We start from the raw sequence: 12,910 nt of genomic DNA, 5'->3' as shown, positions 1-12,910 counted from the left end.
CTAGACAAAGTTGCTGGTGTCAGGACTCAAGCTAGGGGAGTGAGGTTCCTGGCTCCTGCCACCACCCCCTCCACGAGGTGGGGTTGGCTAGTCCCGCCCCGTGATGTCACCCCCCCTTGCACTCACTCTATCCCCCTCCCCCACCCGCAGTTCCCAGTTTCCTTCCTCCCTCCCCTCCGCCCCCCATCCCCCTCAGCTGGTTGCATTGAGTTGCCAGGGCTTGGGCTGCGCTATTAGCCAGAGTTTCTAGAGCTACGAAACGAACGACTTCCCCCATCGCCCACCCCACCATGGGCGTCCTCCTCCGAGCCGAGATGCCGCTGGGGGTCTAGGAAAGTGCCCCCGGGCTCCAAGCTGGGTGGTGAGTTGTTGTTGGCCCCCCTCCCCATCCTGCACCGGGATGGAAGCCCCAGACTTCAGAAGGGGGGTGGGGTGGGGAGGCAGAGGCTGGAGGCTCTGATGCAAATACTTGGATGGCCAAATGCAAGGAAGGAATACACTTTTCCCAGACCCAGTGCCCCCCAAATGCAAACCTTCCTTGAACTGCGCCCCGATTCAAGGCATTCTGGCTCTATCGACCTGTACTGTGTACTGGCAAAGGGGAGAGAGGGAATGCTGAGTTGGTCGAAGGGGATTTGTGCGAATACATGAGATGCCAGTGGGCATGATGCCCACTCAGAAAGAAACGAGGAGGTTGAGGGAGTTTAGACCAATGGCACTGTTTTCTCTGTTAACTCGTCTCAGGATCGGACTCCAGGCAAGACTCCAAAAAGCTGAGGTCTGTAGCTCAAGTCTGACTCTCTGTGTCCCTATTTCTCGGGGTACCTGCCTGTGTCTCCTCTTTTTTTCTTTTTTCCCCACTACTTTTCTTGTTAATTCACTGCTATACAGATGCCCAGACCCCCCACTCCACCATGAGTCATTCTTTATTCCATCTACCCCCATTACCCTCCAACAGGGACCTTTCTTCCAGAACCTGCTTCTGGGACTCCTAACCCTAATCAAAATGTTTCCTCCTCCCCCACAACCAGCATTCCTGGCCATAACTTTCTATTCCCACCTCCACCTCCTCCCCTGAGAAAGAGTTGGGGTCTAATTCTACTCCTCATCCATCCTCTCCCCTTTCCCCTCCAGATTATCTAAATCTTGCCTAATTGGATAGAAAGAGCCAGGCTACCCCACCCAATTTACAGATGATTTACTGAGTCCCAGAGAAAGTGATTTGACCAAGGTTACCAGAGGATTTTGTTTCACTGTTGCCAAAGAAGAATTCAAGTCCAAGTCCAGAACTTCTGACTCCAAATCTAATGGAAATTTATAGCAAGCTGCCTCCTCATGGTGTTTTTTTGCTCTGTTATTTAATAGAATGGTCTCAACAGAGTTGGGTATCCCCATTCCAGAGAAATGCGTTGAAGAGTGAGAATATCAGGACAACCCACAGGGACCTCTGATGGCCACCCAGGGGCTTCTCACAGGACTCTAGAGTTTCTGAGCAGGTCCTGCTCCTCCTTATAGGTTGCCCAACAACCTCGAATGATCCAGCCTCCTTGACCATGGATCAGGGACAGCCCCCCCTGACTGTGACCTCTGACCCCAGGCTCTTTAACCAGCAACTATCAGAGCCACCTGAACCACAATGTGTCCTGGAGCCACGAGATAACCCTGAACTGGTTCCTGCCCTGGCCTGTGCCCTCTGCTGTTTCTTTGGAGTCGTCTACTGCTGCTTTGGTGAGGAAGTCAGGGGCAAAGGAAAACAATCCTGGAGGCACAGCTGCCACAATCTGTTGGCCTCTCCTTCAGGACCCTATCTTCCCTCTTTGCTGTGGTGCCCACTTTCCCCCCTCATTGGGGTGCCCCCTTAACTCTTCCTGCTCCCTAGCAATATGCTAATCAGAACTCGTGTTTATGATTGAAGGTTTACAGACTTTTCCCAACTTACCCTCTTATCCATGGTAACCTACCACACCCACCTTTCTGCCTCCCAGACAATATTCTTCTGCCTATCCCAATATTTTTTTTTTTAAACCCTTAACTTCTGTGTATTGGCTCCTAGGTGGAAGAGTGATAAGGGTGGGCAATGGGGGTCAAGTGACTTGCCCAGGGTCACACGGCTGGGAGGTGTCTGAGGCCAGATTTGAACCTAGGACCTCTCATCTTTAGGCCTGACTCTCAAACCACTGAGCTACCCAGCTGCCCCCCCATCCCAATATTTCTTGACCTTCTGGCTATTATCCATTTTTGACATCCGTTGCTTCTTGCCTTCCTCACTAAATGGAACTCCCTTTACTGTCTTCTAGGAGAGAGGACCTTCTTTTGAGATCATTCAACTCCCCTCCCCAATTCTTCCCCTTATGCCCACTCCCCTCAAGGAGGCTCCCAACATCTTTGCCCCTTTTACCCAATACTCTCTTCTCCAACACATGAGCCTTTCCTCTGACTACACTTACATCAATTTACCCCCATATCTCCTCCTTGCAGCCCTTATCCCTAGAATGCCTCTCCTTCCTTCCTCATATCACCACTCTTTTACTTCTAAATGCCCTCTCTAATACCTGGTGTCCATCTCCCCATCCCCATCGCAGGTTACCGATGCTTCAAGGCAGTGATGTTCCTGTCTGGGCTACTTTCAGGAGCCCTGGTAATCTTCTTGCTATGCCATAAGGAACGGGTGCTAGAGACACAGCTGAGCCTGGAGGTGAGCGCAGGTATCGCGCTGGGCATTGGCCTCCTCTGTGGGCTGGTCACAATGCTGGTCCGAAGTGTGGGGCTCTTCCTGACGGGCCTCCTGCTTGGCCTGACCCTGGGAGCAGGTGCCCTACTAGGTACGGAACCCATCTATCAACCACCCTCAGCCTGGGTGCCAACAGGGGGCCTGGTGGGACTGGCACTTCTAGGTGCCCTCCTTACCCTGCGATGGCCCCGACCTTTCACCATGTTAGGCACAGCCCTGCTGGGGGCAGCTGTACTGGTGGGCTGTGCTGACTACTTCCTGGAGGGCCTGGCACTAGGCGGGCGACTGGGTCAGCGGCTTCAGGCATTGCCTGCCCTGCCCCCCCTCTGCTGGTACAGCTGGGCCCTGCTGGGTGCCTGGCCTGCCTTGGGGGCACTTGGGGCCCTTGCTCAGTGGAGACTCACAGCTGAGGGACACAGAGGCCATAATGATGGTGAGTTCAAATCTTGATACTGAACCCCCCCCATCTCCCCATTCTCATCCTCTCCCTCATTCCTGACTTCGAATGCTGGTGTGGGGAAGGGGAGGAAATAAATACATATACTTGGGGAGGAAGGGTGGGCTTATCTGACTTGGCAGAGGCAGCTTCCAAGAGTCATCAAAGGGAAAAATGGCAGTTGTTAATTAATGCTTGGTAGCAAGTGGGAGTGTGGAAAGTGAGTGGCATCATTATTAGGGGATTATCCAATATGAAAACACTTGATAGGAAGTAATAGAAGATGACAGAATAGAGGGAACATACAGGAGAAACCTCCAAGGAAGGAATGGAATCTCCAGGGGAAAGTGGGTGCAGGTTCTACTGGTATAGAAGTGAAGTGGGATCTCCCTGAAGTGCTGGGGTTGGGGAGGGAGGGCAGGGAAAGAGCAGACTTGGAGAAGGGCTCAATTTGGTCTCCATTTCCTCCAAAGGAGTCTCCGGCCATCGACTGAAGGGTCTCCAGCTCCTTCGGATCCGCCAGCAGGAGGCCAAGTGGCAGCAGAATTCTGGGGTGGCAGCTAGTGAGGGCAGCTACCATCGCCAGGTCTCACACCGAGCCCGGAGCCCAGCTGACAGCCTGGCACCAGTAAGTGGGCAGGGCAGGCCAGAGGACAAATGGGGAGAGCCAGGACTTCTGACCTCAGCCGTTTTCTCCCTTTTCTTCCCGATCTTACTTGCCCTACAGAGTTATCTCCAGAGTCTCCGGGATCGACAGCTGGGGCCACGCACTCTGGGTACTCCCCCTCATGCCATCCTGGACCTAGATTCTGACTGTGGTTCCACTGCGCCCCTCACCACCCCCCCTCACTCCAACCAAACTTGAGACTGTATCCACTTACCCCACACACACATCTGTGCCTTAGAGAGAAGGGTCAGAGTACCAGGTGGGCAATGCTTGGGCAGAAGAGATAGAATTTTCCACCCATTAACCTTCATAAAAACATACATTCCCTCTTTCCCCCTCCAGCTGTTAGTCTGGGGGTGGCTGGAGAGGGCATGAAATGTAGTCTAGCCCAGCCCTGTGGGAGAATGTGCCAGGGTGGAGCTGGGGACAGCTGGAGGAAGATTGAAGGAGGAAGGGGGCGGAAGAACTGAATTTTCACCTCTGCTCAAGCTACAGAGATAGCCTCATATTTCTGGAATTCTCTGTCACCCCTAAAACTCAGCACCACTGCCCAACTGTGATCCCAAACCTGAAAGGCCCCTTCTCCCCTTGACCACACAACCTTGTCTTGTACCACTCAGATCCTATGCCTCACAATGGAAAAGTGGGGTTAGGATTTTTGAAGATCCTACAGAAAATCAGGGAACTTCTAAAGACCATTATCACTCCTTTCTGGGGAGAAGGGGAAGGATCTGGTTGGGATGCCCTTCCTTCCTCAAGTCCCAGGTAATGAAAGGGAGTAGGGGATGATGACCCTCAGTATTCTTTTCTCCCACACACCTCCAGTGCCTGAGCCCCATTCCTACCTCATTGGGTGGCTCTGTCCTCCCTGGTGCTTCCCTCCTTCCCAATCCTCTCAGGCTAATGGTGTATGCTGGGGCACTGGTCCACCCAGGCTCTGCCTCTTGCTGGCTCCTTGTGTCGAAGAGAAGAGGGCAGCTCTGGGGAGAGCTGCAGGGAGCGGAAGGAAGGCAACATGGGAGACTTCTCTGTAGGGGACACTAACCTTCTAACTACGCCTTCACTCCAGCCACTAACCCTGGCCTAATATACCCAGCCCTCTTCCCATGTCCAGAACCTCTCCTCACAGGCATAAAAGCATACAAATGAGTGTCAGGGGAGAGGGAGGAGAGATGTGGATGGTATGTAAATAAAATGGCATTGAAGATGAAACCAGGTGCTCTGGACCCTCCCTTGCCTCTTTCTCCCCTTTCGAGAATCATTTCCAATCCACTTCAGCAAAGATTTACTAAATGCCAGTTATGTGCAAGACAAGAGCACTACCCCAAAGGAAAAAACAATCCCTCCCCCTAGATGTGAGATCTTATCTGTGTAAGGTATTCTGTCCCCTAATACAACCCACATATTAATGAGAGACAGCCTTTCCTGGGGCACTCCGAGGACAGGTGAGATGCCCAGTGTTCACACCGCCAGACTGGCCTGTCACAGGTAAGACCAGGCAGGATCTCTGGGAGAAGCCTTGTAGGAAACTAGGAAGTTTAGATCCTAGATCTTTAACTCTGTAGACTCAGGAATTCCATTCTAGCAGACCTTTTTGCTAAGAGAATAGTTTTTTCAGATTTTTGATTAATTGGATGTTTCCACTTTTATCTTAACTTTTTGAAGCATCCCCCTCCTTGCCTAAAATCTATTAAATTCTCTGGGGAAAGAAACCTCCTTAAAACAAAATCTGGGGAGCAGCTAGGTAGCATAGTGGATAAAGCCTAGTCAGAAGGATCTGAGTTCAGATGTAATCTCAGATACTTCCTACCTGTGTGACCCTGGACAAATCACTTAACCCAGATTGCCTACCCCTTGCCACCATTCTGTTTTAGAATAGATACTAAGACAAAAGGTAAGCGTTTAGGGGGGAAAAAAACAATCTGCTGGGTTCAAATCAGGCCTCTTGACACTTCCTAAATGAGTCACTCTGGGCAAGTCATTTAACCCCAGTTACCTAGTCTTTGCCACTCTTCGCTTAGAATCAATACTAAGACAGAAGGTAAGGATTTATTTAGAAAGAAAGAAAAAAAACTGAAAATAGACATTCAATATTTTTTAAATGTTTAGTAATAATATTATTGGTTGCAAAAAGTCACCCAGAAACACTGAGCTCTGAGGAATTTGTTCAGTCTAACAAATCACATGACCTGAATTATTAACATGGATACCAATTTATTGGTAATAGGAAATATGGAAATATATCCAGCTAGATCTCAGGGCCAATCACAGGCATTCTCACCTGAGAACCAAATTAAAGGATCAAAGGGTTGTTTGATAAATACAGAGACATGGCAAAGAATTCATACTCTTTTTTTTTTTTTTTAAACCCTTGTACTTCGGTGTATTGTCTCATAGGTGGAAGATTGGTAAGAGTGGGCAATGGGGGTCAAGTGACTTGCCCAGGGTCACACAGCTGGGAAGTGGCTGAGGCCGGGTTTGAACCTAGGACCTCCTGTCTCTAGGCCTGACTCTCACTCCACTGAGCTACCCAGCTGCCCCCGAGAATTCATACTCTTATGGGATGTTTTCATCAAACAAGGGAAGCCTGATAAATTGCCCGCCCCCCCCCATTATACTTCTCTATATTTCTAAATATCTGGAAGCAATCATTAGAATCAGAGACACTGACAAATTCTGTTAGACAACTTTATCCTGGATCTTTTGGGATCCAGTAAAGTAGATCTTAGCTTTCTTACCCTTGAGATCGGCATCTAGTTTCTGGAGAACCCCTCACATTAATAGCCCATTTTCACATTCCCATCTTCCTTAGCCCAGCACCTAGTGTTTCATAAATGCTTGATCTGATTTCCTTCTTTTATTAATTCAACAAACATGTTAACCATCTACTTTGGAAAGCGCACCGTTAGGTGCTTGGGTAGTTAAAAAGATAAATAAAACTTGGTCCTTGCCCTCCAGGGGCTTACAATCTTGTGTGATGAGAAGACATTCTCAAGTCATTTTTATAAATAAGCAGATGATCAGTGCATGAGAGAAATGCAAGATGCAGTGATGAGGAAGAGGTTTGCATCTCCCAGGGTGCCGGCTCTGGGCTTGTTAGGGTCCGAATGCTGAAGAATGAACAGGAACACAGTGAAGAACACAGCAGTGTCTCTCTGTGAGATTTATTTGTGACTTCTTTCTCCCTGGGTCAGACCTCAACATTTATTCATGGCTCTTTTCTCACTGGGGCAGACCGTAACATCCCTTTGACCCTATCACCAGGGAGGGTTGTTTCATTGTTCGGCTACTGACTCTTACTTCAGTTTCAGAGGATGACATTTTTTCCCTTATCCCCAGATTCTTTAGGGATGCCCCATTTGAACTTCATTGAATAGAGTAAGAACTACAAGGAGAACCTAACCACACTAAGTTCTAAACATCGTTTGTCCTGGTTAGCCTCCAGACAGATCCCGACTGATACACTTTGTAGTACATGCAACAGTTGACAATGGAGATGGCCCCAGACACACAGAGCTGCCCTTAGGTCCTGAAGCTGATGATGCTGTCCAAAATGAGGGAGATGATGTATGGGCAGCCAGGGAGTCCTTGATGTTTGGTACAAAGGAAAGGGGAGCACTGCCAAGGCAGGGGAGATATGGTGGCCAAGATCTAGAAGGGCTGAATGCATGAGGACAAGGAATGTCTGTAGCTCAGGGGAAGTGCCCTTGCGTAGAGTGGAAAGATGAGCCCAGGATTCATCTTTATGTTGCCCAAAGCTGGTGGGACTGTCCTTCAGGGTTAGGGTATCCAGGATCTGAAGAATGGGATCAATTCCTAGTCCTGAACAAGAGTGGTATTGGAAAAGAATGAAGAAGATATATCTGGAGCTGAGAAGGAAGTGGTCCTGTTGATGGCTAAGTCTTGGACAGTTCTTGGGATGGAGCTAGTAGTTGATGCTGGGATGCCTGTGGTTGGGAGGAGACAATGCATCCAGTTCTGGGCAGTGTCCTTGGGGAATCCTTTCTCCACTCGAAGCTGCTGGTTCAGTCGCCAGTACTTTTTGCCCTTAAAGAAGTAGACTTTGCCATCCTGCCAGCTCAAGGTGGCAGAGGGCTTATCTGGCACCCCAGTGAACAGCTTTCCTATTGGCTTTGGATAACGGCTGAAGTCATTCACTGCCAGCTCATCCCACTGCCAATACCCAGAACCCTGGGGATAAAAGAGGGGGAAAAAAAAAAAGGTGTTAAGCATATCCTACAAAGCCCATTGTTGTTCTTACCTTCCAAAGCAGCAGCCTTTCCCTTTAAGAAGCCTTTCTTCCTCTTTACAATTAAAAGGGACTTCCTAGAGCAGCTAGGTAGCACAGTGTATAGAGAAACATTCCTAGAATCAGTAGCACTTAGATTCAAATCAAGTCTCAGATATTTCTTAGCTGTGTGATCCTGGGCAAGTCACTTAACCCTGACTGCCTAACTCTTGACATTCTTCTCTCTTAGAATTGATACTAAAATAGAAGGTAAAGTTTTAAAAAAGGAAAAGGAAAAGGACATCTTCACCACCACCACCACCACCAAAGGGAATGCCACTTCTGTGCAAGATATAAGGCACTGCCCTAAAGGAAAAACAGTCCTTCCCTTTTAAAGATTTTGTACCTTGAAGAGGAAGATTTTCTGGTTGAGGGGCCAATACAGAGCTGCATCCAAGTTGGGCCCCACCTGGTTTAGCTTCTTCGGGAAGCCAGGGACCAATTTGAAACCCACATAGCGCCAGATCAAATTACCTAAAAGTATTAGGGAGAGAGAAGAAAAGTAAGATCTATATCCTTATCCTTTCCTTTCAAAAGTTTCTCCTTTCTGTTTTAAAAAACTGCCCTTTGATCCAGCCATATCACTGCTTTGTTTATACCTCAAAGAGATCATAAGGAAAAACACTTGTACAAAAATATTTATAGCCACATTCTTTGTGGTGGCAAAAAATTGGAAAATGAGGGGATGCCCTTCTATTGGGGAATGGCTGAACAAATTGTGGTATCTGTTGGTGATGGAATACTACTGTGATCAAAGGAATAATGAACTGGAGGAATTCCATGTGAACTGGAACTCCAGGAACTGATGCAAAGTGAAAGGAGCAGAACTAGGAGAACCTTATACACAGAGTTGGATATACTGTGGCACAATCAAATGTAATGGACTTCTCTACTAGCAGCAATACAGTGATCCAGGACAACTCTGAGGGACTTATAAGAAATAACACTATCCACATTCAGAGGAAGAACTGTGGGAGTAGAAACACAGAAGAAAAACAACTGCTCGATCACATGGGTTGATGGAGATATGATTGGGAATGCAGAATCTAAACGATCACCTTAGTGCAAATATTAATAATATGGAAATAGGTCTTGATCCATGACACACATAAAACCCAGTAAAATTGAGTGTCAGCTACAGCGTCGGGAGGGGGATTAGAGGGAGGGGTAGGAAAGAACATGAATCTTGTAACCATGAAAAAACATTCTAAATTAAATTAATTATCAATTTTTTTTTAAAGTTTCTCCTTCTATCTTTTTCCAGAGGCTCAGATAGAGTACTAGGCTCTGAGTTCAAGTCCTAATTCTGACACATACTGGTAATGTGATCATGATAAGCCACTAACCTTTTCAGTGCCTCTCTGGTAACTCTTTTTTAATTGTTTTGTTTATTTTAGGGTTTTTTTCCAGATTACGAGTAGATATAATTTTAATAATTGTTTTCTGACATTTTGCATCCCTGGTAACTCTTTAAGACTATAGCTATAAATTATAGGTGAGGTGCTAATCAATATCATTGGAAGGAGTTTTCCATATTGGGAGTTCCCTACATCAAGAAAATCATGGATTTAGACCCCGAAAAAACTCAAATCCCTTAATCTTTATCTTTATCCTCTTAACACAGATTACATTTGATCCTTTTCTTTAAGCCTCTCTATCCCCCTCACCCTTAAAGAAGTGGATCCATTTTGTACGAGGAGAGTAGACGGCTGCATCTAGGTTTCCTGGGAGCCCACTCCATAAGGTCCCCACATGGGAAAGGGGCCCCAGTCTGGAGCCTGTAACTGTCCATACATAATCTCCTTTGAAGGCATATGTCTTTCCATGAGGACCTGGAGAAGAATGGAGGGAAATTAAAAAGGAGTCCAAGCTCCCCGCTTCCTACATGCTCTCTGTCTCTGTTTCTGTCTCTCTCCCTCCTTCCCTCTCTGTCTCTCTCCCTCCTCTCTCTGTCTTTGTCTATGCCTATCTCTGCCTTGTCTCTGTCTCTCTCTCTGTCTCTGTCTCTCTCCTATATCCAATGGGAACAGCAGCCCGTAGGGTAATGGAAAGCCAGGAAGACCTGGACCCTGGTGAAACCCAGGCTGGCCTCAGACACACACACTTGGCAAGTCATTTCAACCAAGTCTGGGCCACTCACCAGGACAATAAGTTATGGTGGAAGTGCAGATCTATAGTGGCAAAAGGCATTTTCACACTAGAAGTCCCCTCCACCGATGAGATCACAAGTCACTCCCTTCTCCGACACCCCCCAACAAGTGTGCATTCTAGAGGTCCTGAGTTCTCCCTTTCATGGTAGCACTGAGTCATTCCCACTTTCCCAGTCCTTAGAGATAGACAGCCTGGACCATCTTCCTGAACTCCACCCTGAAAGGAAGGAACTTACCTAGCATTATGGCATCCAGCTCTCCACTACAAGGGTCAGGCACAGCTCTAGGTAGCGTGGGCCTGGGAGTTACAATGGAAACTCCATTCCCTTCCTCCTCCATTTCCTCTTCTTCCTCTTTACTCTGAGGAGGGGTCCTCTTGCCTGCAAGTTAAAGACACTCTGAGGCCCTGAGGGAAGGTGTTTGGGACACCACACATGAAATAAATGCCCAAAGCTCCCCAGTATTCTCTCCCCACCACTTGCTTCCAGGTCCTGGAGAAAGAAAAAAAAAGTCTCTCTTGGCTCCCAGTGGAGGCATCCACAAAAGATGTTTTAAGGTTTTGGGGGTGCCAGAAGATGGAGAAGAATAAAGTGACCAGAGTATTCTCTATTCCCAATGAAGGGAATTGAGGGCACTGGGCCAAGGTCTACAGCCAGATGGAGAGAGGTTAAAGCCAAAGATGGGAGATTTCTGATTGAGTAAGAAGGAGGTGGAGTATTTCACTCCTAGAACTATCTCAGCATAAAAGCAAAGGTGACTAGAGGAAAGAAGGTAACCAGTATATTCACTGAAGTAGGAGAATTGGGGAAGCCAATGGTGGGGCTGTTGGGGGGAGGTTCCACTTACCATAAAGGGCCTGGATCCCTGCCACATCATCAGAGTGAAGCTGGAAGTAGGGTCGGAAGCCAGAATAAACAGGTGCCATGAGAGCCTGTGGGTATCTAGAATGGCCCAGCCCTAGTGCATGGCCCAGCTCATGGGCTGCAATGATGCGAAGATTCACCCCCATTTTGGTTGCCTCTGTCCATGTCTCCGATTCATCAAAGTGTACACTGCCCAGTTCAGGGATGTCAGCATGGGCCAGGACATTCCCTGGGAACAGGAAATTTAGAATCTGTTGACTTTGAACGTACAACCGTCTTCCAATCACTCTATTCTCTTTCCCATCCCTTCAAGATCTTCTCTGCCTAATCCTGGATTCACTCTTGTCTTTCTGATTGCCATCCACATCCTAAACCTCAGAAGTATATTTTTGGGAGGGATAAAAGGTCCCAAGTTGGAAAGGATCTTAGAACCTTCAAGTTCAGGCTCTTCATTTTTATAGAAATTGAGCATCCAAATCAGCCCAGGTCATAGGGAATATTTATATAATTCCTCCTATTTTCTTGGCACAGCATTAAAAGCTTTGCAGATATTATCTCAGATCGTCATGGCAAACCTGGGAGGTAAGGTGCTGTTACCATCCCCATTTTACAGTTGATGAAACTGAGGCAAATAGAAATGATGTGTCCAGAGTCATAAAACCAATAGGTGAGGTCATATTTTAACTCGGATCTTCTGACTCAAGGTTCAACACTCAGTACCCCATGCCATTTAGCATCTATATGTCCCAATAGATAGGACATGGCAAAACCAATGTCGAAGCCCAGATCTTCTGATTCCAAATCTAGTGATATCCTGTGTCTGGGGAAGAATAATCAATCAGTAAGCATTGATTACATGCCTACTATGTGTCAGTCCCTGGGCTATGCATTGGGGTTATAAGAGGCTGGAAGAACTAGTCAGCTAGGTAGAATGATGGATAGAGTGCTAGTTCTGAGTTCAAATGTAGCCTGGATTGTGTGACTCTAGACAAGTCATTTCATCTCCATGTGCCTCAGTTTCATCACCTATAAAATGGATATAATAATAGCAGCTATCCCCTAGGTCAGTGATGGACAAACTTTTTAAAGAGGGGGCCAAAGGAAAGGAAATGCTCCTCCGTCAGTCTGTTTCTAAGGCAAAACTTTCGAAGTTTCATTGTATTGTATCCTACTCCTTGTATTCATCAGATCAGGAATAATGTAGTGCAGCCAGATAGAACGTTTCAGGGGGCCCAAATCTGGCCCTCGGGCCGTAGTTTGCCCATCACTGCCCTAGGGTGTTATAAGGCTATAAATAGGTAATATTTGTAAAATGCATAAATTCTAACCGTTATTTTTATGGTACATTTGGCAAAAACTGAGAAGCTTGGAAGAGAGGCATGTTTGAGGGGAAAGATAATGAGTTTTGTCTTGGATATGTTCAGTTTGATACTTCCAGGATATACAGTTTGAAATGTCCAATAGGTAATTGGTGATAAGGGACTGAAACTCAAGAAAGAGACTAAAGCTGAATCTATTGATCTAGGAGTTACTGTTAAACTGATGAGGTCACCCACTGAGAATACAGAGAGAAGAGACAGGGAGCCTAGGACAGCTCTTAGAACACCCATAGTGAGGGGTGGTGAGCTAAGTCCAGCCAAGGAGACTGAGCAGATCAGTCAGAGGAGGAGAACAAGACAGAGAAACAGACAGAGACAAACAGAGAGAGAGAGAGAGAGAGAGAGAGAGAGAGAGAGAGAGAGAGAGAGAGAGAGAGAGAGAGACAGTCAGACAGA

At 47.2% G+C, this 12,910-nt stretch overlaps 2 protein-coding genes across 2 annotated transcripts in view; one reads left to right on the top strand and one right to left on the bottom strand.

Annotated features, from left to right (window-relative positions):
- Positions 1-205: 205 nt before the first annotated feature.
- LOC123248957 (transmembrane protein 198-like) lies at positions 206-5,046 on the top strand. Its single transcript, XM_044677878.1, has 5 exons — positions 206-361; positions 1,516-1,728; positions 2,583-3,164; positions 3,641-3,795; positions 3,895-5,046. Exons 2-5 carry the CDS (start codon positions 1,554-1,556, stop codon positions 4,030-4,032), a joined length of 1,050 nt encoding a protein of 349 aa, XP_044533813.1. The 5' UTR covers positions 206-361; positions 1,516-1,553; the 3' UTR covers positions 4,033-5,046.
- A 1,264-nt stretch (positions 5,047-6,310) lies between these two features.
- Positions 6,311-12,910, bottom strand: part of MMP19 (matrix metallopeptidase 19) — an 11,347-nt gene continuing 4,747 nt past the window's right edge. The window contains exons 5-9 of the mRNA XM_044677710.1: positions 11,119-11,364; positions 10,509-10,652; positions 9,790-9,954; positions 8,469-8,596; positions 6,311-8,025 (exon numbers count right to left, since the gene is read on the bottom strand). Coding sequence (XP_044533645.1) covers positions 7,651-8,025; positions 8,469-8,596; positions 9,790-9,954; positions 10,509-10,652; positions 11,119-11,364 — 1,058 coding nt within the window. The 3' untranslated portion in view covers positions 6,311-7,650. The remainder of the gene's footprint in view (positions 8,026-8,468; positions 8,597-9,789; positions 9,955-10,508; positions 10,653-11,118; positions 11,365-12,910) is intronic.

The sequence above is a fragment of the Gracilinanus agilis genome, chromosome 5, assembly GCF_016433145.1.
Source record: "Gracilinanus agilis isolate LMUSP501 chromosome 5, AgileGrace, whole genome shotgun sequence".
NCBI classification, from domain to species: Eukaryota; Metazoa; Chordata; class Mammalia; order Didelphimorphia; family Didelphidae; genus Gracilinanus; species Gracilinanus agilis.
Note: the sequence above shows the minus strand (reverse complement) of the source record. Positions and strands in the feature narration are given on the sequence as shown.

Bases quoted from the DNA above. Each gene is read 5' to 3' on its own strand.
- LOC123248957 (XM_044677878.1), top strand. From the start codon at position 1,554: ATGGATCAGGGACAGCCCCCCCTGACTGTGACCTCTGACCCCAGGCTC. The intron at 3,165-3,640 runs GTGAGTTCAAAT...TTTCCTCCAAAG, and splicing joins ACACAGAGGCCATAATGATG to GAGTCTCCGGCCATCGACTG. The intron at 3,796-3,894 runs GTAAGTGGGCAG...CTTGCCCTACAG, and splicing joins CAGCTGACAGCCTGGCACCA to AGTTATCTCCAGAGTCTCCG.